The sequence below is a fragment of the Diabrotica undecimpunctata genome, chromosome 3 (genome assembly GCF_040954645.1).
Source record: "Diabrotica undecimpunctata isolate CICGRU chromosome 3, icDiaUnde3, whole genome shotgun sequence".
NCBI classification, from domain to species: Eukaryota; Metazoa; Arthropoda; class Insecta; order Coleoptera; family Chrysomelidae; genus Diabrotica; species Diabrotica undecimpunctata.
In genome coordinates, this window is record NC_092805.1 from 38,039,073 (window position 1) to 38,067,017 (window position 27,945).

Consider the following 27,945-nt stretch of genomic DNA (forward strand, 5'->3'; position numbering starts at 1 on the left):
AGCCACATCTAGGCTTTTCTCCCTAATTACTTTACTGACTCTATAGATTTTACTCTAACTGCACTTCGGGACTCGAGTCCCTAAAACAAAAAGAAAAAGTAGCGTGTGTTCCGTCCATGGAGTCGACAGCCTGAGCTGTCGACTTCATGTTCGGAAAGAGTGTGTGCTCGATCACTCAGCCGCCGATTTGGCAAGAATAAATTTTGTTTTCCTCGCCGGCTGGGTGTCCGATGTGTGTCCGGCCACTGAGCCCATGCTTGCCGCACATGACCTCAGTGCTCGGGTGTCGCGAGAGGATCAGTATCACTCGATCCGCCTTAAGGGCCTAATCCGCATCAGCGGTATATAGAAGGCCTGAGGGGTCTTCTATATGGAGAAATAAATGTGAATTTACGTTGAAACGTTTAGTGACAAAAATTGACTTTAAAATAACAGAATTTAAAAGAAAAACAACCGTTTTTTTTTTATGGGGGTCTTCCTTGGCGATGGGACTATGATATGCCGGCACAATTCTTACCCTTTTTATCTTACACTAAAATCTTACACTAATGTGTGGGTGGGTTGGGGTGTGCATTGCAGGGTGTATACGGCCTCCACACACCCCGGTGTATAGTGTCCTTATCTAAGTGCCTTGGCACCTATATACTCTCGCCAGAGTCCTAAAAGAGAAGGATTTTTTTGGTTGGTTGTTTTTCTGATGACTGCATTCGTTTATTTAGACGTCCTTGCGACCATCTCATTCTTCATTTATTCGTTTGGGACCCTATATCCGGCTATTTGCTGTTTAGGTCTTCTGTGTACCGTCCTGGTGTTTGCGTTGTAGTTAGTCAGCTCTCTTAACATGCTACTTGGGTGGGTGTTTAGTCCGTTGAAAAGTTCGTATACCTTTTTGTCCATTGTGTGAAGAATCCTTGTTTGTCCTGAGTCTCTGTATAAATTTCTCAGAGGTACATATCTTGGTAGATTCAGGGCGTCTCTTATTAATTGGTGTGTCCCCAAGCAGCGGAGGCATACGAGAGGACTGGTAGGATAATGCTATTCGCCATCCTGATTTTGGTTTTGAACCTTAACTTGCTTCTTCTACCAATAAGCGATGAGAGCTGACTTTTCAGCGCTTTGGCTCTATACGTTTGCTGATTAATATGCTGCGTAAAAGTGAGTTTTTTGTCTAATAACACTCCTAAGTATTTGGCCTCGTTTGTCCATTGTACTGGGGTGTTTCCAATCGTTAATTCTTGGTTCGGTACACTTTTTCTGTGACTAAACATTACAGCCTGTGTTTTGTCTGGGTTTATGGCTATTTTTCATTTGGTGCACCATCTTTCGAATCTGTTAAGTGCTCTCTGCAGATGATTAGCTGCATGATTTGGATTTCTCCAGCTAACAGCTATTGCCGTGTCGTCAGCGTAAAGACTTAACAGGGATCCTGGTTCTTTTGGCGTGTCGGCCGTATAGATGGTGTACAGGTAAGGCGACAAAACAGCTCCCTGAGGCACACCCGCCTCCAGGGTCCCGACCTCGGACAGGGTTGCCCCTGTCCGAACTCTGAACCTTCTGTTGGCTAAGTATGATCCAAGGAGGCATGTCATCGCCTCGCTGTATCCCATGGTGTTCATTTTATATATGAGTCCATCATGCCAGACCCTGTCAAATGCTTTACTGACGTCCAGAAATGCTGTTGCCGTGTACATTTTTTCGTTATATCCTTTAGTTGCGAATTCGGTGAAACGTAGAACTTGTAGTTCGCATGAATGTTCGCTTCCGAATCCAAATTGCGCTTCTGGTATGGTGCCTAGTGCTTCCGATTCTTCGTTTAGTCTTTTCAATATAACTCTTTCCGCTATCTTGCTTATTGATGATAATAAGCTGATAGGTCTATAATTTTGCGGAAAAGTGCCATCTTTCCCTGGTTTTTTGATCATGATTATTTGTGCCTCCTTCCATCTGTCTGGAAAATATCTTAGTTTGAGCATGTTGTTTACTATGTTCGTTATGTAGACAATAGCTTTGTTGGGTAGGTTTTTTAGTGCCCTGTTTGTGATGTTGTCAGGTCCTGGGGCTTTTTTGGCGTTTGATAGTTTTATTAGCTCTTTAATTTCATCAGGAGATGTATGAGTTATTCCTATTCTACCCTTTCTTCTCTTTAATCTTCTAGCTGTTCTTTCTACCTCTTCTTCGAAGTCTATGTCTTCATTGGGATTTTCGTTGTTTCTGCATGCTCTTTCTAGTTCGTCCTTTAGGACTTCAGCTTTATCTCTCTCCGTATGAATAATCCCGTTTTCTCCGTGTAAGGGAGGTATGGGTTTCTTGTCCTGTCGGAGTATTTTCGATAATTTCCAGAAGGCGGATTTGTTTGGGTCTAATTCTTGGATATAGTTGTCCCAGTTTTCGCTTCTATGTTCTCGTAGTTGTCTTTTAACTTCCCTATCTAGCTCATTTGCAATCCTTTTATCTTCTAGAGTTCTGGTGCGATAGGCTCTTCTTCTTTTCCTGTTTTTTTATTTTATTAAGTTTTGTAGTTCTTGACTTATATCTCCGAATCTTCCTTTTTGTCTAGTAATTGTTTCGGTTTTTGAGCTGGCATCGATAGCATTATTTATAGTTGTTTCTAGTTTGGTTACGCTGTCTTCTAGTTCCGTGATGTTGTTTATTGTTGGGATGTTACCGATGTTCTCGCTAAAAATACTTCTGAAATTTGGCCAGCTTGTTTTCTTCTTTTGGTGGGGCTGCAAATAGTTTAATTCTATTGCACCCAGGGTCAGGACGATTAAGTTGTGCGTCGAATCGCCTTCATTTAGAGAGTGTATCTCGTGTTGTTGACCCACGTTGTGTAGGATTGCAATGTCTAGATGTGTAGGGAGTTGTCCGTGAAAACAGGTCGGTCCTGTTGGTCCGGTCACGTAGGTATTTGGTCTATTTTCGAGATGGCCGCAAAGTCGTCTCCCGTTGTTATTGGTTGCTCTGTCGAACCATAAGGGAGATCTCGCATTAAGGTCTCCTATAATTACTGTGGGCTCTTCTGTGTCGAGGATTAGGCTCAAATCTTCATCGAATATCAAATCGGTAGGTCTGACATAAGCTGACACTATTTTTAGTGTTTCGTTGTAGGCCTTTAACCTGACTAGCGTGGCTTATATTGTCACCAGTCCATCTGGTGTTGGTATATGTTCGTGTTCTAAGCCTTTTTTAACTAGTATGGCTGTTCCTCCTGATCTTGCTCTGTGGTCAGTTCTGTAGATATCGTAGCCTGGAAATTTGGTTTTCTTCCTTTCCACTAATTTGGTTTCTTGAAGGGCTACGATATCGAGCTCTAATCTGTTGATCATCTCATCCAAAAGGTTGAGTTTTTTGAAAATTCTACCGGAATTCCAGGACCCTATGCGTAGATAACTCTGCTTTCTCTTGCGCCGGCTGCTCTTTTATACGGTCGAAGGCCTTCTATCTCCTCTAGCGCACATCGATGAAGGAGAAACTTCTGGTAGGGATGCGTGACTACGAAGCGCTGACGGTATCGAGGTGATGCAAATCGTTACAAGGTTGGATACAAAACCTGACCTTCACAGAGTACGTAAAACAAACGGTCAACAAAGTTAAAGCACTCAGAAGTCAACTTTCATCACTAATAGGTCTAAAAAGTAAACTGAAATTTAAAAGAAAGATTTGGATGGCAAACTGCATAATTTTGCTAACATACGCCCCAGCAGGATGGGGTGTAAAACCAACATAAAAAGGATACAAATTGTCCAGAACTTCATGAGCTGAGAAGCTCTGAATATTCCTAAGTACGTTCCATTAAGGTACGTATTTAAGGACTCACAACAAAAGGAATCTTCAGAAAAATGGAAACAAGAGCACACAAGATATTTAACAACCTCAGGAACCACCCGCGCAGATTATTAAGAGAGTTGACAGACTATGACGAAAATGTTAGGACAATACATAGATGGCCCAGGCAGCAGCTAGCAGGATATAGAGATAACATAGAAAATTAATAAAGAATGAGATATTTATACGATAGTCTAACTTACGCAGTAACAGAAAAAAATCCCTACATTATCTTATTTCTTTTATTTAGTTATGTTTTATTTCACTAACCAGTTATACTGTTGAAGATAAAAACCAAAAAATATATAGACGGGGTGTGTGATGGCCGTATACACCTGGAAGTGCACACTTCACCCATTGCCACTTTCTTTCTATTGTTATCTCATCTTAATCTTTACTAACAACCCTTTATTATAGCAGTTATGCCAACGATGCAACCACATCAAGCGATTTCTGAGGCACAAACATAAAGACGCCCCTCAGGCAGGTGAAAGAACCTACAGTCGCAAAACCTGAGCATTTAGGTCACGTGCGACAAGCCGTGAGCTCGGTGGCCAGTCCTTTCGGGCACTTAACCGACGGGGGAAACAAAATTTATTTTCATGCTCTCATTCTCTCTCCTGCTGTCACCTACTATGTAACTTCTTCAAATATAAAGAAATTTTAAACCGTTTCTCCTTTATCTAGTATTGTGTAAATGTATTATTGAATATTTATGACATTCACCAAATTGTTGAATAGCATATAATTTTGATGAAATGCCCCTGAAGATGCTCTAGGAGCGAAAGTACTTGGGCAAGATTTAATAAAAAAACTGTGCTCGATATCTGCCTTTTATTTGATTAAAAAAAATTATTTTGCCGATTCGGCGGCTGAGTGACCGAGCACACAAAAAACCGGAGATCTGTCTGGAACACACTTTTGCGACACAAGTCCAAAGTCAAATCAAATAATAAATTCAATCATTCAAAACAGAGGATGTCCCATTACCCAGGGTGTCCAAGGTAACGCTCAGTACAAAAGTCTCCTCGTTCGTTAGGTCCTTGTGGATGGGGAGGGGTGGTTGGTTATAGCTTGGGGATCAGATAATACCTCTCCATTAAGAAGTGTGACCTGTTTAATCTTGGGACATGTGGGTCCCACTGATCCATTGGAACACGGAGCTGGGATTTGTACAACTTGTGTGTGTGAGTGTGTAGAATTTGGCAAATTTTTTGTATAATACACAGCACTTCACCTGTCTAACTTACTTTATATAATTAAAATCGGGTTATTTTGGCGGCCTCAGAAATATTTTAAAATTATAAACAATTTGTTGGCTTAAATAGAAGATCTCGGTAACTATTAGATTAAACTAAATTCATAAAACGTTGTTAAAAATACTCGGCAAGACTCTTATTTTAGAAGAAATAATGTTAAATTACGAGCAGTGATTCCTGATATACAACTAGTCAAATTTGACCGGCATTTGCGACGAAGTTATAAACAAAAGGATGGTAATCTTTGAATCATTACCTTTTCTTTTGGAGCCCTTTGTTGATAAAATTTTTTATATCTTTAAGATACATATATTATAATGTATTATAATAAAAAAACGATCGGTATTACGTGTGAAAAATTAAAAAAAAAAACTAAGTTAAAAAAATTAACGTTTAAAATAGGTATACGTAAAAAGTTTATTTTCTCAGCTTAAAATGGAGCAATTTTCTTGTTTATTTTTTTAAATCGATGTAACTCAAATAGAGATACCTAAATAAGGCAGTAACAAATCCCAAAGATGCTTTAGTTTTGTTATAGATAAATTTATTTATTTATGAGAAAACAAAACAACATATTTTTTCCTATGATGACTAAATGTGTACCTTTTAACGCTCTAAATACAAATATTCTCATTTTTTTTTTATTTAACTTTACGTGTCTCGACAGCGTAGGTCACTGACACAGGTACAATTTTATTACATTACATTACAAGAATATACAGTAACATTACAATTAATAAAGAAATACATTAAATATTGGTACAATTATTAATTATCAAATTCTAAACTACGTTTCTTCTTCTAAATATCCTGGTAAAGCTTGGTTTCATAGAGGAAATTAGTAAGGTGTTGGAATTGATCTGGCGAACTAAGAATATCATGTAGGTTTTGACTCAAAAGATTATTTTTTCTTTCGTTGTTAAAGTGGGGACAGTCTACGAGAATATGTTTAACAGATAGAATATTACCACAGTGTGTGCATGTAGGTTGATCTTGGGAAGTCATTAAATGTTTATGAGTTAGTCTTGTATGGCCGATTCTAAGTCGGCGAATTAAGATTTTGTTTTTTCGTGTCATGGAAGGAAACTCAAGCTTTTTAACGCTGGTATGGATGTCACGAAGCTTGGAAGGGATTTTATTCCAGTGATCTTGCCAAGACATTTGGATAATATTTTTAAAATGCGACTGTAAATCTGTATGAAGTTGTATGTTTTCAGTCTCCATATTAGAAGACGAGGCTTGTTTTGCAAAGAGGTCGGCTAGTTCGTTACCTGGGATTCCTACATGAGAAGGAATGCAGATCATGGTTATGGATACTCCCATTGAGATTAAACTATCGAAAGAGTTTTGAATAGCTTGAACCAAAGGATGTACCGTGTACGTACTTTTGAGAGAATAGATAGACGCTAAAGAGTCTGTACATATTGCTAATTTTTTATATTTTGGAGATAATATATAATAAGTTTGTAGCTTGGAGAATAGAGAATAATTCAGCAGTATGTATGCAGCAGAAGAGCGGAAGATTACAAGATGTGATTAAATCCGTGTTTGAAGTTACAGCACATCCAACAGCTGTAGAACTCTTAGAAGCATCTGTGTATAAAATTTGGTCAAATCTGTTGTTAGCAATTAATTCTTTAAAGGTTTGCCTTAGAAATTGTGGATTTGTCTGATGCTTATCATAATTAGTTAACGAGAGATTAAAATCGGCTATCGATTTATTCCAGGGAGGTTTAGGTGATATTAATATTGGAGTTGTGACTGAAAGATCGATATTATTCAGATGTGGTGAGAGATACTGTGGCATAGACTGAAGTTTAATAGGAGAAGGAGAGTTTAAAAGTTCATTACTTAATCATTTATAAGCTGGGTTTTCGGTATTAGCTGAGATTCGAGACGAATATTTTAAAAGGAGTTGCCGGCGACGTAGCCAGAGGGGAAGTTCATTAGCTTCTCTGTATAAACTCTGCAGGGATCGACCTAAAGGCTCCAAGACATATTCGGAGTGCAGTGTTGTGTACAGAATTAAGAAGTTTTAAATCTGATGGGCTAGCTGACATATAAATGAAACTGCAGTAGTCTATTTTAGAACAAATAAGACATCTATAAATCTGAAGCAAGGAGTCTTCGTCTGCACCCGAATGATGATTGGACAGAGTTTTTAATAAGTTAAGATTTGTCATGCACTTAGTTTTGAGATCTTTTAAATGGCATTTCCAAGTAAGTTTACTGTCGAATGTGAGTCCTAAAATCCGCATACTCTTTACTGGAGGTAGACAAGTGCCATTTATGGTAATTTTAGGAATTATAGTACTGGCTGTCCTGCGAGAAAACTTAATGATTTTTGTCTTTTCAACAGAAAAGTTAAATCCACTTACTGAAGTCCATTCGAGCAATTGGTCAGTAGAATTCTGAAGTAATTTGCAAGTGGCAACAGTGTCTTTGCCTCGGCAGAAAATTATTAAATCATCTGCGTAGAGTGCGAACTTGACCGGAAGCTCAATTTTATTGCATATATCGTTTAAAACAAGAATAAAGAGTGTAGGACTCAATACCGACCCTTGGGGAACGCCATCAGTTTGTTTGAAAGTCATAGAGATTTTGCCATTTTCTCTTACGTTTAAGGTTCTATTTGTTAGAAATTGATTCATAAATGAAGATATATTTCCAGATATACTGTACTCCTCGAGTTTAGCTATAATAAGAGGCCTGTACAGAGTATCGAATGCTTTTTCGATATCAAACTAAACAGCTATTAGGTCTTGTTTGCATTGAAAGGCGTTAATGATTGAAGTTTGGAGGATTGCTAGATTGTCTGCTGTACTTCGGTGTGATCTAAAACCTGATTGTGCCAAATTTATTATTTTATATTTTTCTAGAAACCACAGGAGTCTTTTATTGATCATTTTCTCCATAAGTTTGCACATTGTACATGTAAGAGAAATTGGTCTGTAGGAATTTAGATCAGTTGAAGGTTTGCCTTGTTTTTTAACAGGAATTGTTATGGATTTTTGCCACAAATTTGGAAATGATTTTTTGGTCCATATTAAATTGTAAATTTCCAGCAGTTTAGCTAGGCTAGGACTTGAAAGATTTTTAATAAGGATAAAAGGAATGTTATCTGGACCTGCAGCTGAATTTTTGCAACAGAACAATGTGTCTGATAATTCTTGTAATGTAAACGGCATATTTAGAGAAATTTGATCGGATTTTCTGCTATCAGATAAACTGGAGTTTAGATTAGTAGACATGGGAAGCTGCCAATTTGAAGTAAGTCTATTAGTTGCTTTCTTATGAAAAGTTTCACCCAAGATGTTAACAATTTGTTGACTACAAGTGACTCTGCTGTTTTGAGTAAGTATGGCAGAAATTTTTGAATACGTTTTCTTTCCTGTCATGTATTTAATTTTTTTCCAAATTTTGCTAGAAGGAGTATTAGTATTTATGGATGAGACGTGTTTTTTCCAAAAGTCCTTTTTGCTTTGTTTAATTACATACTAGGATTTGGCTCTCAGTTTTTTAAAGGTAATTAAATTTTCTTTAGTTCTGTCTCTGCAGTATTTGTTTAATGCTGCCTTACTTTGTTGTAAAGCCAGAGAGCATATTTCATTCCACCAAGGTGTTGTTTTACGAGACGAAGAAATTGCTATTTGTCCGATATTTGCTTCAGCAGCGGAGATTATACAGTTATTGAAAGCGCCAATATTTTCATTTGCATCTTCCGATAACTGCAGCTGATTTAATTTGCTTTCAGTATATAATCGAAAGCCATCCCAGTTGGCATTAGAAATGTTCCACTTTTTAAAGGGGTCGAAATGTTTTGCAGATTTTTCAGATATTAAAATAGGATAATTATTACTGTCATAAAGATAGTCAGCTGGTTTTCATGTGAGGTTAGGATATATTTTTGGGTGGCACAAACTTAAATCTATTGAGGAGAATGTACCAGCAGCAATATTAAAATGAGTTTTAGAATGATTATTCATCATACAAGTATCGGTAATATTTAATACATTTTCGACAGTCTTTCCCTGGCCGAAGGTTTTTTCAGAACCCCACAATGTATTGTGGGCATTAAAATCTCCAACAAGAATTAAAGGTGAAGGAAGTTGGTATATGAGGTCCACTAAATCAGCTTCGAATAAACTATAATTTGGAGGAATATAAATACTATAAACTGAAATTTTGTTTGGACACCAAATGTTAACCGCAATAGCTTCTAGGTTTGTGCAAATGGTAAGATGTGTGGAGTAGAGATCATTGGATACGAATATGGATGTTCCACCGCTAGCTCTAAGATAGTCAGTTCTCAAGAAATGATATCCTACAAAACCATTTAGAAGTCTTTTGTGGTCGGATTTGAAATTTGTTTCTTGTAAACATACTATGTCGGCAGTAGTATCAACGATTAACTTTTGAAGGTATTCAAGTCTAGGGTAAAATCTATCACAATTCTATTGAATTAGATTGAAATTTATTAAAAAGGGGATTTTTGGGAATGTTGGGAGGTATCTGAGAGATATTCCTCATCCGGAGGTTCCAGTGATGACAGGGAATTTATGCTCACTGTGTCTGCTGTGTCAGACTGAAAATCTTTTTTAAGTTTTTTTGATATTCATGTAAATCTGTTTTTTAGTGACCTATCTGTTAGAAAAGGATAAACATTGTACATGTCAGAGAGTAATGATTGGATGTCATGTGTAAACTGTTGGGCTTCAGATAATAGATTGCTACTACCGTAACTATTTTCAAGAAAACTTATGAAATTGTCTACAGAAGTGGAAAAAGAGTGTGATGAGTTACTAAAACAGTCTTTTATTGCTTCTTTTGAGGCATCCGTGATTTTGGAACTATCAGACGAATCTTTTTTTAACTTCTTAGCTTGTTTCATTGGTTTTCTGTTTGTATCTTGATAAGGAGTTGGCATTACAGGTGAAATTTCTTCTTGCGTTTTTGACACGTTGATTACGTTGGAATCTGTTGAATTCGCAAAGGCTCTCTTCATTCCAGGGGCAGGTGAGGATGGTATTTCTTCAGTTGTTGATGGATTCTCTGTAGAAATTGAAGGGACATTTGTGTTTGGGCAATTGTTAGCTACATATTTCCAATTGATTTGACGTAGTCAAATAATTTTAGATTGTTATCAGTTATATGGAACACTATAGCCTGCTCTTTTTTTGGGTACGTAGTTTTAGGTATAGATCTGGCAGCAGCAACATATGAAACTGGAGAGCTATTACTTTCAGTTGTATTACTGTTATTTGCCGTTGGGGAACTTATATTAGATTTCATCTCGCCCCTGTAGTCAGAAGCGATAATAGCTTGGTCGCTAATATTTGTGGGTGGTGTTTGCTATAGGCAACCTCAAATACGGCATGCCGTAAAACTGGTTGCCTATACGAACCAGGAAGTTAACGACTATTCTGATGCTAGTATCACAGAACAATATTTATTACAATTGACAGAACTAGTGTCTTTGTTGGTTATGTTTTCCAAATAATATAAGGTAAATTAATTAATGTACAACTCACTTTGAGTCAGTTATAACATCATTACACGATTCACTATGTTCCATCAACTATATGGTTCAAATTTTAGATATAACAGTTTTGTTTATATCCGAAAATATTGACAAAATTTCGGCACTTCACACACAGAACTTAACTCTTTCAGTTCCCGTTGGCATCTCAAATATTCTCATTTAAAAGCTATATCAGTATTTAAACATTCTTTGTAACAAATTAAATTTTTTTTAATATTTTTTTATTATAGATTAATAAAAATAAACTTTACAAGAATATAATGTTATGTGGTTAGATATAATTTATAGAATTGAATATTAAAAATTATTATTTATTTCATATTCAAAGTATTATTTTTTTTAACATTTTTTGTGATACATTATTGTATGCCACATTTAACGTTATTAGATTTAAAAATTATAATTTATATCATACTTTACATAATGTGGTTTAAAATCAACGAATAAAAAGAAGCTCCTCTCCCTTTTATGTATTGCTATTTGGCATTAATGGTAATAAATTAAAATATTTTTAACTAATCGTATCTTATAAAATATTCAATTATTGCCATTTTATCTTATTACAACTTTGCTCCAAAATAAATCGATTTAAAGTTATAAGCAAGGAAAATAGAGAAAATGATGTTTTTACTAATGTTTAAATATTTTAATTTTATAATAACAACTCTGATAACAACAATATTACGATTTACGATTTTACGATAACAACATTTACTTAAGATAAAATTTAATAAATATTGGTAGTAAAAGAGGACAGGGTTGGAGTCTGTGGCGAATTCTAATTAGCTATATATTATATAAATAAATAAATATATATATATATATATATATATATATATGTATATATACAGTGCAAATTTTGATATATATTATATATTTATATATATATATATATATATATATATATATATATATATATATATATATATATATATATATCGTACACCTATATTGAAAGTGTAGTAACTCAAAAAAACCACTTTTTCTACAAATTGAAAAAATCTAATCCATTTGATATGATAAAAGATTTAATTTTTGTAAATCATATTGGAGACACATTGGGTTACGAAGTATTTTGGTATCACATGAGTATTAATCTTGCATTGTTAATAGAAAAAGGTGAGATTTTTGACTTATTACACTTTCAAAAAATGAAAAACGTCATGACTTCAAAATTATTTTGAATTAATTCATTCTTGTTGCAATTCAATTAAGATGCAACACTTTTAATCTAAATTTGTCAATGTGAATCATAACACAAAGCTGTAGTTTTTTATTGAAATAGACAAGAGACTTTTAGAAAAAGTAATTATTAAAGTCATATTTTAATTTCAAAATTATATTATTTATTTTAAACAAAGTATTTTATACAAAAAATGTTCAAAATCAGTCATTACTTTTACACAATGTTGACAAAAACATGAAAATTATCCACAATTAAAGAAAACTAAACTGACATCAATACATTAATTTAGGTCTAATCTAATACATTTTTATAATAACTATCATAATAGGTTTTCGGAATTATATTTTTTTCAATAAGTTCGTTAATATCATTTTTTTAGCATTAGGTAATGGATTTTTTTATTATACACAAGTTTCAAACCTTCTGAAAATAATTCTCTATTTACTTTAGCTTTCCTTTTCTGTACTTCCGTTGTCTTAAAATCTGCATCAGAGTAGCTCGTTTTATAGAAAAAGACTCAATTGTGAACATCTTAACAGAGTAGCTCGTTTTATAGAAAAAGACTCAATTGTGAACATCTTAAACCTTTTTAAACACCAGTTTTTAGGAAAAACCTGAGTGATTTTGCAAACTGCTGCTCTGAAAACATTTGTCGATGTTGTGTCCATTTTTTCCTTTTACTTTTCCTTGTAGAATTAATTGTTAAGTTAACAACTCTTTTCCTGCATTCCCATATTCTTAATAAAACGTCCTTTTATTAAGAATAAACATTCTTAATAAAAAAAAGTCCTGTAGTAACGTGATTGGTATAGGATATCTTGAGGATTCGACGATAAAGCCACATTTCGAAAGACTCAATTTTCTTGCAGGTAGCGTCTGTGAGAGTCGACAACTCAACTCCTTAGAATAGCATAGGACAGAAAGATATAACATCATAGTAACCTGATAAATCATGACATTTAAATAGCTTAGCCATTTTTTGAAATGCAGATCTTGCTTTCTCTATCCTACAGTATATTTCTAGGGAATGGTCCCAGTTTTTATTGACGTTCGTATCAAGGTAGGTGTATGTTTTTACTCTTTCTATTGGTAGACCATTCACACTGATACTTTTAATTCGCTATTCCTGCTTAGAGATCATCATACATTTTGTTTTCTTAATGCTTACTGAAAGTCCCTATATCTGACTCACTTCTGTGATTCTATTCATTAACTCCTGGAGGGCTTTATAACTGTCAGCGAATACCACCGTGTTATTCTCCGTTGGATCGAATTTCGGCTTCAACGTCATCTACTGCTTCTTGAAAGATTTCCTCAAAGTATATGTTGAACAGCAAGGGTGATAGTATACATCCCTGTCGGACCCTACGTTTAATTTTGATGGACGATGTTTGATTTCAGGGAAATGAGATAGTAACTTCTGAAAACATAAAAAAACGCTTAAAGTTGTTATGGAAAACCGCAAAGGTAACATACAAGAGATTTTTGATACTCTAAATTTATCAAAGGGTAACGTTTTCACTATTATACATGAACATTTAGTTACAAGAAAGCTGTTTTCCAAATGGGTGCCGTGTTTTCTCACAACATAGCAAAAATAAGAGTCTCAGAGTATCTGTGCTGTCTGTACATGTTTTTTTAGAATAAGTCGGTATATAACTATGGACAAACCTCACAAAATGACTGAGTGGATTCATTACTTCACTTCGGAATCAAATCGGCAGATATGTGAGTAAATAGCATTCGGAAAGAGCCGTTCAAAGCAACTAAGGCGCCACAAACCGCCAAAAAGGTTATGGACTGTGTATTTTGTCAATCAAGTTGTTTATTGTGACGAGGAGTTTATTTTAACAAAATTTAATAAACAATTTTAAGTTTTTTTTGCGGAGAAATTTGAGAAAAAGGTAATGCTTAATGTTAGATAAATAAGATTATTTTAATCTAAACTTAAATGCTAATTTAAATTGCTTAAACAAGTCTTTTTAAATAAAACAAGTACATAATCAGTAATGAATATTCCCTCTCTAGCTCATATTACTGCTTGTATACTTGTCGGTATGCTTGCAAGTAAATTTTGGACATATCCTTGGGGAATTGAATTACATTCGTCCTGTGTAGCAAGCCGAAGCTACTCTATCGTATTTGGAACGGGATTTCTTTGTCGTATGTGGAGTTTTAGTTGATCCCACATATGCTCTTTTGGATTTAAATCCGGGCTAAGTGTTGGCAAATCCAATCTTCGAATTTGGACCTGATCAAGATAATTACTCAATATGGCAGCGGCATGTGGTCGAGCATTATCGTGCATTAACATGAATCTGTCATTTCCAATGTAACCAACAGATGGCAAAACATGATCTTATAGAATGTTTTGAACGTAAGAGTCATCATTCATCCTTTCAATCCCTTCCACAAATATGATGCGTCACTCCCAACTAATACCTCTCCAAAGCATTATGCCTCAAAAACTAACGGTCTGGGCGAAATTTTACGTAGCGAATCGTTCTCCAACTCCTCCGTAGACGCGGTTTCGACCATCTGGCTTCCATAACAGGATCGTGATGTCATCGGTGAAGAGAACTCTTTACCAGTTGTCAATATTCCACTAAATATGTGTTATTGCAAATTCTAAACGATAAGCTTTATGATTTTGGAGAAGACGTGGAACTTTAGCAGGGCGTCTAGGCTTTAAGTTTGCTTCTTTTAATCTCCGTCTAACTGTTTTAGAACTCACGTTAACTTGTCTAACATTTAGCAGCTCATTTCTGAGATGCATCGATATCAATGAGCAATTTCGTGTAGAATTAAGAACCAAAAAATGGTCATCAATTGCGGAGGTGCCTTGGGCCTCCTTGATCAAGCCTTCATACAAAATTTCCTGTCTCGTGGTACCTTTTTAAAGTATTCGAAACTGTAGATTGAATTTTCCTTAGACGTCGTGCGATATCTGTGTATACATCCTTCTTCGTACAAAATTACAATCTGTGCTGTTTGGGCTTGGGTTTATAGGAAGTTGAATCAAAATAATATTTAATTAAACTTGATAAATTAAACTAAAAATAGCCGAATTACTATGGTTTTTCCTTTACGTGAAAAAGGTTTTTTATGATAAAATTTACGAATGACACTAAACGCTGAATAAACGTCTAATAAATGTCAAAATACTTTAAACCAATTGAGTACATCATCCTACTATCTGAGTAATATCAATAACCTAAAATTGTTTTGAAATAATAGTGACTACACAAAAAATTGTAAAATTCCAAAATATTCGATATTTTTGTCCATGAGTTTATACATATTATGATACCACAATTTACAAATAACTTTCTATTTAAAATTTTTATTCTGTGTAAATTAATTATGGCTAATCACTTGTGCTTACACAATTTCAGTATGGCTGGGGTATAACTTAATATCAGTCCGAATCTGTTTATTCCTATCTCGTGATAATTATTAGATATTTACAATGAAAAGTTCGTCGGGTCAATAGGGGGACACTATAACTAAATTTAGTAAAAATTTAGTGTGACCCTGCAACAATTGTTCTACAAATTTTCTTAAGCAGTGCTGTTCAAATTATTTATTTATATCTTTTATTAGATAAAAAGTTAGGTGTGCTATATAAAATATACAGGTAGTGTAGATTAAAATTTATCATCTTGAAATTGTTTTAAAATGTTTGTTTATTCAAAATTATCTATTTATGGTACAAAGTAAGTAGATTTATTTTAAAGAATGGACAAAAATATCAAATATTTTTTATTATCATGGTTACTAAAAAATTATTTTAAATTTTGTTGAAATATAGTTATATAACATGAACAATAGTATATAATATGAACAATAATTTAGTTATATAATATGAACAATAAAAAATCTTTGAGAGCATCATCATCATCATCATCATCACTGGCTCGACAACCCTTTTTGGGTCTTGGCCTGTTCCAGGATTCTTCTCCATTCTGATCTGTTTCGTGCTTTTTTTCTCCAGTTTTTTAATTTTTAAGGTTGTTATATCATTTTCTATTTGTTCTAAGTATCTCAGTTTCGGTCTTCCTCTTGTTCTTTTTCCTACTGGCATCTGTTTGAATATTTTGTTTGGTATTTCGCCTTCTTCCATTCTTTCTACATGTCCTATCCAACGCAGCCGTCCTATTTTAATAAATGTTATAATATCCGGATCCTGGTATATTTTGTATAGTTCAGAGTTGTATCGTCTTCGCCATATTCCGTTTTCTTTTGTGCCCTTATATATGTGTCGCAAGATTTTTCTTTCGAAGGTGGCTAACAACGTTTCCTCTCTTTTAGCGAGTGTCCAGGTTTCTGAGCCATATGTGAGTACCGGTCTTATTAAGGTTTTATATATTTGGCATTTTGTCTTTCTTGCGACGTTATCTGATCTTAGGTGTCTAATTAAGCCATGGTAACATCTTTGAGAGCAAAACTTGAAAATCAACTAGTTCAACAGACTAAATTTTAAAACATCTGAAAACCCCGGAATTTAACATCATATTACACATACCTTTCATAGACTGTCATATTGCTTTTGATTTGATCTCTTCTGAGAGAAAGTATTTTCTTTTTCTTTCTGCTCCTTTCCTATTGGAGGTTGGATATCATCAAGGCTATTCAAACTTTATTTACAGCTCGGCTGCCCCAATGAAAAACACAGTATCTGCAGACATATATTTTTCGAGAAAAATGCAATTAACTTTAAAAGTTTCGCTGTACTTATCTATAAACACTATTTAAGTGAAATATTTTTTATTTAACTGTAAACAGAAACTAAAGCCTTAAGGACAGCTTTTTTCTTTTCTTCTGGAATTCCCCTAGTAAGTGTTAGTGGTGCGGGTAAGTAGTGCTCAGTTGCATATTTTTTTTTGCAAAAAGTCAAGTGCGGTGTTGTCTTCGGTAAAGATTGTTTTGAAAAATAGTGTTTTTGATCCTCTTTTAAAAGTCACTTCTACAACCAAATTTATTTAAAAATTTTTTAAGACATTGTTATTTTTTCTTGTGGATGTTCTTTTTTACTCCCATTTATATTATTTTTCGACCTCTAAAATTTCTAAAGCCTTTCTTGAGCATTTGATAACATCTTTCAAATTATTAAAATCGTATACGTTCTCAACTTTATGTATTTTCTTTTCAATATTTCCATGGTCTGACATATGGGTGTGACCTTTAGTTAAATATTTTATAGTTATTTCTTTTACTGATAAATCTGGACAGTTTAAAATCACAGTCAATGCCGAAAAAATCGTCCAATTTTTGTTTTGAGCAGAACAATTGTCTGCCCAAAAAATAAATTTTGTAAAATCACGTTCTCTATTTATAACTGTAAAAATTGAGTCAACAATGTTGGGTGCCTTTCGACCAGCCATTCCATCGTGCCGATATCTTTAATCCCTGGCATTATGAGAAGCAAAATAACTTTTTGTATGTCCATTGAGCATTGAGAAAAACTTTACATGTGCTGGTAAGGTTTTTGCAAGAACAACATCGGATTTATAGAATTCGTTAGCCTTTTTTGCTTTATTAATGTGAATTTTATAATTGTCTAGACTTTCCGGAGGTATTTCTTTATTTTCCTTGTCTGCTTTCTTTTCTAAGTTTTTGAAAACTTCACACTCTAGACATTTGTTCGATTTTGGCATTTTTAAAGAAATGTACATGTCCTTAATGGTAGACCTATACATTTCTATCGAACAATAGCCAGGATGTTTTTCTAGAACGTTTGAAAACATTAAAGTAATTAATGTTACCCAGAACTTCAGTTGCCAGCTGAAGTCCGTTTGAAGAGGTCTACCCTCCGGACGCTGGTACTCACGTGAGGCATAGTTATATGTTGCCTGAAGTTAAATCTAATAAAATCTTAAACATCCTTCATTTTTACCAACAATATGTACATTTTTTGGCAACTTTAACTTCTGTAAAGGGTTTTACCCTAATATTTTGGTGGTTCAGGCATGTTAACCTGCTTTTAACCTGATGATGGAATTATTATTCCGAAAACGTTTGTTATTTTGATGAAGCCCTTCTAAGGGTTTTTAAAATGTACCTACTTACAAAGAAATAGTAGTACTTTTGCACATCTGACATTCTTGCACTAGTATCGTCAATTTTTGTAATGTGGCCAATATTGTCAAATCTAGTTTCATCTGGTAAAATAAATTTAGATTGACGTCCACATACTAAGTTTGACACTAATGTAGATATGAATACTTATTCACTTTTCTCTTATCTTCGTGATTGATTGAACGAAATCTATGTCGGCTCATGCTTTCTCTTATAATGTACAATTCTTTATTCTCATCCTTCGACCAATACATATCAACTTGACGCGGAGTGTGATAACCAGATAATATATGCAATATTTTCAAAATCCTGACGTTATTCTGCGATGCATAAATATTTGTAAAATATAGAATGCTCTCAATTACTTATTTATCAAAAAAGAGTGAAAAAACTTCAATATGTGACTTACCTCCATGGTTGGCTTTTATATTGTCTAAATGTCAATCATACTGATATTGAATTACTACTGAGTACGAAGGAGTATCTGTTTTTCTCAACTTGGGACAAATTTGGATTTATTATTTTTGCCTGGTTTTTTCTTTGGACGTTTTGATCTGTGGTCCAATTATCATAATCAGAATCGTCAGAATTCCCAGTTACTTGTATTTCATATGTACCTGCAATATCCGATTTTATTTCTTCTTCACAAATAATATTATCATCAATGTCTTCTAGATCGAAAACTTCATCTGATTCCGGCGACACATAAACCACATCAAGTGAGTCAGCAGTTTTACAATCTGAGTCTCCTTCTAACAAAGCCATGAACTCTTTAGTAGTTAGTGCCCTCTTCATTTCATATTTCAAGAATTTACTACAATAAACAAAAAAAATACATTACTATATATAAGCACTCATATGATAATAGTTTAGTTAACCTCATTTTAATTTATTTGGAATATAAAACAAATAAACACAAAAAAAGTTTCAAATCAAGTTAAAAAAGAAAGTGTAATGACGATATCGTATGTTAAAATTTCGGATTGTTTATTTTAATGAAAAAAAAGTATTTTGCAAAGATTTCGGTTTTTTAAGTACTGTATTAGGCACTCTATAATAACAATAAAATTTTGCTTTATTTTGTAATCCGTTTGGATTTTTAATTTAATTTTGAATTAAATATTACACTAATTAAAATAGAACATGTTAAAGTTTTTATTAAGATTTCTTAAAATTTAAGTAAAAAAATAATTGAAAGCTGGTTGGTATTTTCTTAAAATCGTATAGAGATGGATGTTTCTTGATTTTTTAATTCGTTTTTTTTTTATTATATTATTGTTACCCGTAACATTTGTCTTGTTTTTTTTTTCAGATGATGAAAGCGATTATTTTGATTTTATTGACGTTAATATGCTCTGTACATAACTATAATATCCTCCTAATTAGCCCAATGGCTTCTCCAAGTCATTTTATCCTTGGAAACGAACTAGGTAGAGGTCTTGTAGAAGCTGGACACCAAGTAACAGTTGTTAGTCCTTACGAAGATAAAAATCCTTTAAAAGGCTATAAGGATGTCGTTTTAACAGGTTTAGCAAAACAAAAAAGAGGTAAATACATTTTATTTTTTACTATATTTCATCAAAACTTTCAAAATTCATTTTAAAATATGTATACAAACGGTTCTTATCTCTGCGAAGTTCTGGGTACGATTTATGATATTTTCCTTTTTTTCATTTTTAAATGAAAAAAATTGAACATAAAGTCAAACCGTTTATTTACTTTTGCAATGCTTCTTCGTCTTGTAAATCGCACATTTTATAAACTATATTTCCAATTGTATTATTTATACTAATAAAATCGCAGGTCGCTATCAGTCCGATGTGTTCGCTTTCTATAGAAACCGAAATCGTCATCGCCATCGTGGACGCGATCGCGATCGTGGTCCCCTAGATGTGTTCCCCGCTTTAGTTGAGCATATTGATACTTATTATTTCTCAGTATGTGGCCTAGATATGATGTTTTTCTAGCTTTCACTGTTCTAAACAGTTCTCGTTCCTTGCCTATTCTTTGTAGCACTTCTTCGTTTGAGGCAAGCGATATCCATAAAATCTTGAGGATTATCCGGTAGACACACATGTTAAAGAAATGGTTGATGTGTTAAGGGTTTAAAAGCAGTCAACGATCTAAGGAATGGATATAAACTACTTTTTCATCTTAAAAGATGACGAGAATAGCGCCATCGGTGAGACAGATCATGGGATCAGTATTTTGGGATTAAAGAGAAATGTTATTTTTAACTTTTAAGGGGACTGCCAGATAGCCCTTGGGAGAAGAGCCTAGCTTAAAAAAGAAAAAAATCTTTACCAGGACTATAAATATCTACTTAAAACTGTTTTGTAATGGGGAAACTAAAAGATATACAGAATTAATTACGAAGTATTTTCCCATTTTTCGCAGATTTGGATCAGTCAGACAGCGCCAACGTTTAAAGGAAAACGCTACAGGTGGGACATACCCGTTTTGCAAATCTGCTAAATAAAGTGTATTGATATAAGAAAAGATTATTTGTATAAAAAAATAAATTGAGTTTTTAACTATCAAGCTAAGAACTTTCCAGACCGCTACTTATATACACACAACAATTTTTTTAGAACCGAAGCTCCGAGTGAGATGTGTTTCAATGGAACAGTGGGACCCATGTTCGAAGATTCAACCGGTCACACTCCGTAATGGAGTGGTAGCTATCTGACCCTCAAGCTATAACCAACCACCCCTCCCCATCGCAGGACATAATATATGAAGTTAATTTTTACATGACTTTGGACTTGTGTCCCAAAATGTGTGTTCCGGACAGCAAGTCACGGACCTAAGACTCCCAGCCCGGATTGTGTGTGCTCAGTCACTCAGCTGCCGAATTGGCAAAATAATTTTTGTTCTCCTCGTCGGCTGAGCATCCGAACGGTCTAGCCATCGAGCCCACGTTTGTCGGTACGTGACCTCAATGTTCAAGTTCCAACTTAGTCCATTTGACCTACCTGAAGGACCTTTTACCTGAACGGCTTTTCTGCCTGTGCTACTTCACTCTACCATTGTGTACTGTATTAGTGCTGCATTGCTGCTGTAACACAAGGTTATAAGTGTTAAAAAAAAATAACTAAATAAAAGAAATAAAATATAAGGATAGGGTATTTTTTGGGTCTTCTGTTACTGCGTTTATTCGACTATTGCGTGGTTATTTCACTACATATATAACTCATCATTATAATAAAAATTATCGACTATGAAGTTTCAAGTGACAAGTCTCTTTATAATGACGTTTTAATTTGAACAAACAAACACTGACAATTTCACAGTATTGCTTAACAAATCAAACATTCCCTAATTTCACATATGGAAATTTAACTAAAATACATAAAATTATACATAAATTTATACATATTTTTATTTGTTTTAGCTATTTCTCCCATGGACATGGTCCACATGAATCAATTTTCAATAAGTAGTCACTTTGCTGAAGTTGGCAACCAAATTGTCAATAATACATTCCACCATCCGAATTTTAAACAGCTGATTAATTCGAACGAAAAATTCGATGTTTTAATTATACAAAACTTCAGAACAGACGCTCTAAATATTTTACAATGTCATTACAATGCACCACTAATTGTTTTTAGTATAACTGGACCAAGCTTTTGGGTAAATCCCATAGTCGGTAATCCTCTAGAACCGTCATATTTTCCAGACTTTTTCTTAGAGTATTCAAGTAATATGAATTTTTGGCAAAGGACGGTTAATTCACTTCTATTGCTATTTAACTATGTACATAAACATTTATATTTTATCCCTCAACAAAAAAAGTTCATGAGCGAACATTTTCCAAAATGCACTGATCAGGATGCAGCGTTTTATAACGCTTCACTGGTGTTTGTGACAGCTCATGAAAGCGCCAACCAACCTGTACCTCTAGTACCCAATATGATCAATATTGGTGGTCACCATATTAAGCCTGCAAAAACATTACCGAAAGATTTAAAAGAATTTATGGATAAAGCCAAGGAAGGAGTGGTGTACTTCAGTCTTGGTACAAATGTCGATCCTACTAATATGAGGCCAGAGCAATTACGAGCCATAGTCAATGCTTTGGGAAAAATAAAACAAAAAGTTCTTTGGAAACACGATGGAAACGTAACAAATTTGTCCAAAAACGTTCAATTAGGAAAATGGTTTCCACAATCCGATTTATTAGGTGAGTGATGACAAAAATTAATATTTTAATAAATTTTATGTTTATTATATGTACACATATACATGTATATACATGTATATCTAAATACATCAAAATTTTACATAAATACATAAAAAATTAAAAGGTTTCCTATCCTTTTAAAGAATACATCAGATTTGATCGTACTCGTTACTTTATTTTCATTGCATCCCAATTATTCAAAATCTGTAATACTGCAATAAGTTAGATATTAGATAATGTAAATAATGATCTTAACATAATGACCTCAATATAATGATATAATGGATGACTTGTTTGTTTGATTACCTAAGAATCTAGCAAACATCAAAATAAGAATAAATAACCTAAGAGTGATGAAACGAACAATAAGTTACTAGAATCATTATCGTAAGGGCAAAAATATTCATATTATATACATATTACTTAACATAATCAGATTCATTTAAAATCCACCCGATAAGACACAGCTAAATAGACTAACACATCAGCTAACATTAGCGCTAAATCAAGCTAATAATGACACCTCTATATGGAGAGCAACTAAAAAATTCAAGAAACCGACATTATCAATTCCTCCAATAAGAAAACCTGATAGAAGTTGGGCGCAATGAAATTGCTGTTGACAATGAAAAAGCTGATATATTTGCAGAATATTTAGAAAATATCATCATCATCATCAGTGGCATTACAGCTCGTTATGAGTCAAAGCCTTCTTCAGAACAATCTTCCATTTGCCCCTGTCTCTGGCAACTCTTCTCCATGCTTTTACTCCGATGGATTTTAGATCACCCTCTATCGTTATCTTGATACCTAAGTTTTGGTCTTCCTCTGGCTCGTCTTCTCACTGGTTCTCTTCGGTCGAAAATTTTTCTGATCGTTGCATCTTCATCTCGCCTAATTACATGTCCTACCCATCGAAGGCGTGCTAATTTAATATATTTTACAACGTCAGGTTCCCCAAAACTTCTATATAACTCAAAGTTGTAGCGCCTGCGCCACAAACCCTGTTCTTGGATTCGTCCATATATTTTTCTTAAAATTTTTCTCTCGAAACGTTAAAGCAATTCTTGGTCGTTCTGTGTAAGTGACCACGTTTCAGACCCGTATGTTAACACTGGCCTTATTAGTATTTTATATATGGTAACTTTAATTTTTCTGGGTAGTTTTGGGGCCATATGTTTCCTCAAGCCATAATAGCACTTATTGGCAAGCACTACTCTTCTTTTAATTTCTTCGCTGATATTATTGTCTTTGGTCAGCAGCAAGCCCAGGTAGACGAAGGAGTCCACACCTTCCAGTTCCAGATCATCAATTAATAGTCTAGGTATCTGGTTGCCTGATCTAGTACAATACATATACTTGGTTTTCTGTGCGTTTATTTTTAATCCCATTCTAAGTGCAGACGCCCTTAGTGATCGAAATGCTTCGATCAGAGATTCTGTGGACCTAGCAATAACGTCTATGCCATCTGCATATCCGACCACTTGTACAAATTTATTAAAGATGGTGCCATTCGTATTAATATGGCACTCTCGAATTACTTTTTCTAGTGCAAGGTTAAATAAGAGACACGACAGTCCATCTCCCTGTCTCAATCCATTTTTACAATGGAAGGGTCTGGAAAAGTCGTTTTGGATTCTGACTACACTCTCTACGCCTGTGACTGTAAGTTCCGTTAGTTGAAAAGATTTTGAAAATATATTTACCTCAAATTTAGGTCAAAACATAAATGATGATGTATTTAGCGAATATCTAGATGAACACTGCCAACTATCACCTCCAATAAAAGCATTCTCATCATTTGAGGTTCACAGAATAATAATGAGTAACAACTCTCACAAAGTCTCGGGATACGATTTAATCGATGGGAGAATCCTAAAACATCTACCCATGAAAGCAGTTCTGATGCTTACTATTATCTATAATAGAATGCTGCAGTTATATTATAATAATTGGAAAGCCAGGTAAATTGCCTACAGAACCTTATTCCTATGTTTCTATAATAACTCGAGAACATAATACCCGAACATCAGTTTGGCTTCCTTTAAAAATATTCAACAATCCAACAGTGTCATAGAAGAATAAATAAAATCAAGAAAAGTTTGGAAGAAAAGACTATGTGTGCCTCAGTATTTCTCGATATTCAGCAGGCTTTTAATAAAGTCTGGCATAACGGTTTGCTATATAAATTAAAATCTTCACTGCTTAGCGATATGTACCTTATCCTGAAATCCTATATTAACGAACGTCCGTTCCAAGTAAAAATTAATAATGATTTTCAATCGATCACACAAGCCAATCCGGAGTTCCTCAGGAAGTGTTCTCGGTCCCTTCCTGTACCTAATCTTTACTGCTGATATACCTATTACAGATGACGGTACAGTGGTGACTTTTGCCAATGATATAACCGTTTTAGTTTCAAACAAAGACACAGACATAGCATCTGAAAAGCTTCAAAATTACTTGAATACATTAGAGAATTGATTTTCAAAATGAAAAATTTAGTTAGTCTAAATAATGCCCCATTTCTGCTAGAGACGTTGTGAAATATCTTGTGTTGCATTTGGACCGAAAACTTACCTGGAAGCAACACATTAACGCCGAAGAAACTCAGCTCAATATAAAATTAAAACAAATGAATTGGTTACTTGGCAGAAAATTACAACTGCTATTGGAAAACAAAATACTGCTTTACAAAGTCACACTAAAACCAATATAGACTTACGGCGTAGAACTCTGGAGCTGTAGCAAGCCCTTAAACACAAAAAGTTTGCAGACCTTCCAATCAAAAACACAGCGTATGATAGCTAACGCCCCTTGATGTGTGAGCAATGCAACCATACACAATGACCTAGAAGCACCAACTGTAAAAGATATCATATCACTTAAAGCCAACAGGGCCTTCTTATTCTTCTTAAAGTGCCTATCCGTTCCGGATGTTGGCGATCATCACGGGTATCTTTACTTTGTTTATTGCAGCGCGGAACAGTTCAGTGGTAGTCGTGATATACCACTTTCGTAAATTTTAAAGCCAGGAAATGCGTCTTCTTCCCGGTCCTCTCTTACCATTTACTTTCCCTTGGAGAATCAGCTGGAGAAGGCCGTAACGTTCTTGATTTCTCATTACATGTCCTAGATATTCCAACTTTTTAGTTTTGACGGTCATGAGAATTTCACATTTTTTTCCCCATTCTATGCAGGACCTCCACATTAGTAACTCTGTCAACCGTCAGATTCATAGATGCAATAGTCAGCGTCCATGCTCCCATTCCGTAGAGCAGAACTGTGAATATGTAGCAGTTCAATAGACGGCATTTTGTTTTTAATGATATGTCCCGACTGTTGAAAATGGTTCTCATTCTAACGAATGCTGCTTTTGCTTTTATTATTCGCTGTTTAATTTCTGTTGAGTGGTCCCATTGGCTATTTAAATTGGTGCCTAGATATGTATATTGCTCGACTCTTTCGATATTCTGTTGGTTGATTGTAAGTTGAGCGTTTAGTATTGGTTTTTTACTAATTGTCATAAATTTGGTTTTCTTTATGTTAAGAGCTAGTCCGTCAACAGGGCCAAAATTCTTAATTCAACTCACCACAGCCAAATTATCAGTGAATTATATCAGTCACCAATGGAGGAACCAAGACTGAAGAGGACTTGGCCAGAAGACCTGGTTACATAGGTGAAAATAGAGAACTGTCGTTAAACGGTACCCCATCACATCTACTAATTACTCAATATGTTTATGAGTAGATTGTAAATATGCATTTAAAAATAAAAAAGATTCATTTAACACAACTAAGATGTCCCATTTTATTTTTTTTTTATTTAACGTATGCTAAATCACGGTTAAGTTCCGTGTATAAACAAAGAGGGCAATACATTACAAACGGTAAATAATAATAATTAATTATTTTTTTATAAACAACCATTTTGTTGACAAATATATTAAATTGACTATTTGGTCGCAACTAAGGAATCGACGAATTTCCACTGTCGGATGTGATCGGGAATTCCTCAACTAGATGTTTAACGGTTTGTCTTGCAGCACCATAATCGCAATTTGGATTGATACCCACCAGAAAGTAATTCGTCTAGGTTGGTCAAAACCCTATGGCTTGCTTGTAATACATGACATATTCCGAGAGGAAAGAGGTGCATTATTTTCCCATTCTGCTTGCCAACGATCGATTATCTTAGAGTTTCTTTTAACTAGAATTGTTGCGGAGTCTAGAGGAATAGAAGATTGTTTCTTGATCGAAGCCTACTTATGTATCTGCGGGTGATACCAACCTGGGGGACTGGAACTCAGAATCAGCTTTAACTTTTCTATACTCCTTGACAATGGTATATGTTTGGCGAGCATATGAAGAGGCTATGTGGCCCAGAGCTGGTAGTCAGTACTTTGGAATGGTCTTGATTTCGTCTGATATAACACGCGAGACCTGGTTTACGTCAACATGTTTGATATGCGGACTGTGACCAGTTTTATTTCGGTACTAGTCTTGTCGCCCATGATGACTTGGAAACATCTGTTGCATAGTATAGCATTAATGACATCAGTAATCGCCCTACATGGAATCGTTTGCATTCATTTATATAATAAATTAATTAATAAATTAACTAATAAATTAATAAAAATAGTAGATATTTTAAATTGTTTTTAAAATCCCTTTTCTACATAGTTGGTGTTACATACTATGTAGTGGAAGTCTTAGTCTAGGTATTACCGTATTTAGAATTATTGATTTTTTTAGAGAGCAATTTAAAAAGGCTTCCGCATAATTGTACACTTACCCCTAGAATAAATGAGTTTGAATCATTTCAACTCTTGACTTCCTGCTTATAGGGTTGATCGAATTTAAATTATTTTTGTTTAGGATTATTTGATTGATATTTAATTTTTTTTTGGGGTGATCATGACCCCCGTGACCACCCCCTTGGATCCGCCACTGGTTACGATTGCACTTGTTGTTGTTCGATGTCGTTTCAATTAGGCATATCGTCTTCTGGTTTCTGAATTTACGCACATGCAGATGCAAAGTTGCCATATTGATTAAAAAGTCAAAAAGTTCCTAACACTTGCAAATGTTTAGGAGTAATCTGTATTAAAAAGTTAAATAGTAAAAGTAAAATTAACGAAGGAAGTGCAAGGACACAAATCTAGTAAAAAATCAGGCAACGTACAAAACGAAAAACTGTTAAGATTCGGAGATTCAAGGCGCTAATAAAGCTCATAAAATTAACTGTTGAAAACGAAGAATAAGACGACGTTACGGTTGCTTTGGACACGTAAAGTAATGTTACAAAATATATTTATAGTCTCGAAAGATATTAGAATCGGTTCCTCTGATGAAAAGAAAGAAACGGAGTAGCGCAGTGTAACAATGACAGCAATGAATTTAGAAGATGCAAGAATATATAAAAATAAGTTTAACTTGAGTTTTATTTAGAGTAAAAATATAGCAAACTACATTTTCCCTAGAATATAGGAAGCGTATAGTTTAACCTTGTTGCATTGTCAAACTAGATTTTTTTTTCTATTTTAGCTCATCCGAATCTAAAACTATTCATGACACATGGAGGCTTGTTAAGTACGTTAGAAGCAGTTTATTATGGTGTCCCCATATTGGCTTTACCAGTATTTGCTGACCAAAATATGAACGCAGCCAAAGCTCAACAGGCAGCTTATGGTTTTAGCCTTCCTTTAGTAGAAGTAACTGAAGAGAAATTGACTAATGCACTACACGAGGTGTTAACAAATCCAAAGTAAGTTGTATTATCAAATTATGTTTTTTGTATTTTACATAAATATCTAATTTTATAGATTCAATACGAGTTTTTCTAGTTTGATCAATTTTTCTATTTCTT

The 27,945-nt window shown here is 34.3% G+C and overlaps 1 protein-coding gene across 6 annotated transcripts in view; it reads left to right on the plus strand.

The window, feature by feature from the left end:
- Positions 1-27,945, plus strand: part of LOC140436705 (UDP-glycosyltransferase UGT5-like) — a 37,398-nt gene that overhangs the window by 9,142 nt on the left and 311 nt on the right. For 2 of the 6 annotated variants that reach the window (XM_072525746.1, XM_072525747.1), the window contains exons 2-4: positions 19,203-19,437; positions 21,285-22,076; positions 27,624-27,843. In XM_072525746.1, coding sequence (XP_072381847.1) covers positions 19,203-19,437; positions 21,285-22,076; positions 27,624-27,843 — 1,247 coding nt within the window. Of the gene's footprint in view, positions 1-10,531; positions 10,591-15,222; positions 15,529-16,593; positions 16,667-19,202; positions 19,438-21,284; positions 22,077-27,623; positions 27,844-27,945 lie in introns of those variants that run through there. The other 4 variants (XM_072525751.1, XM_072525750.1, XM_072525748.1 and 1 more) reach the window with 4 other exon arrangements.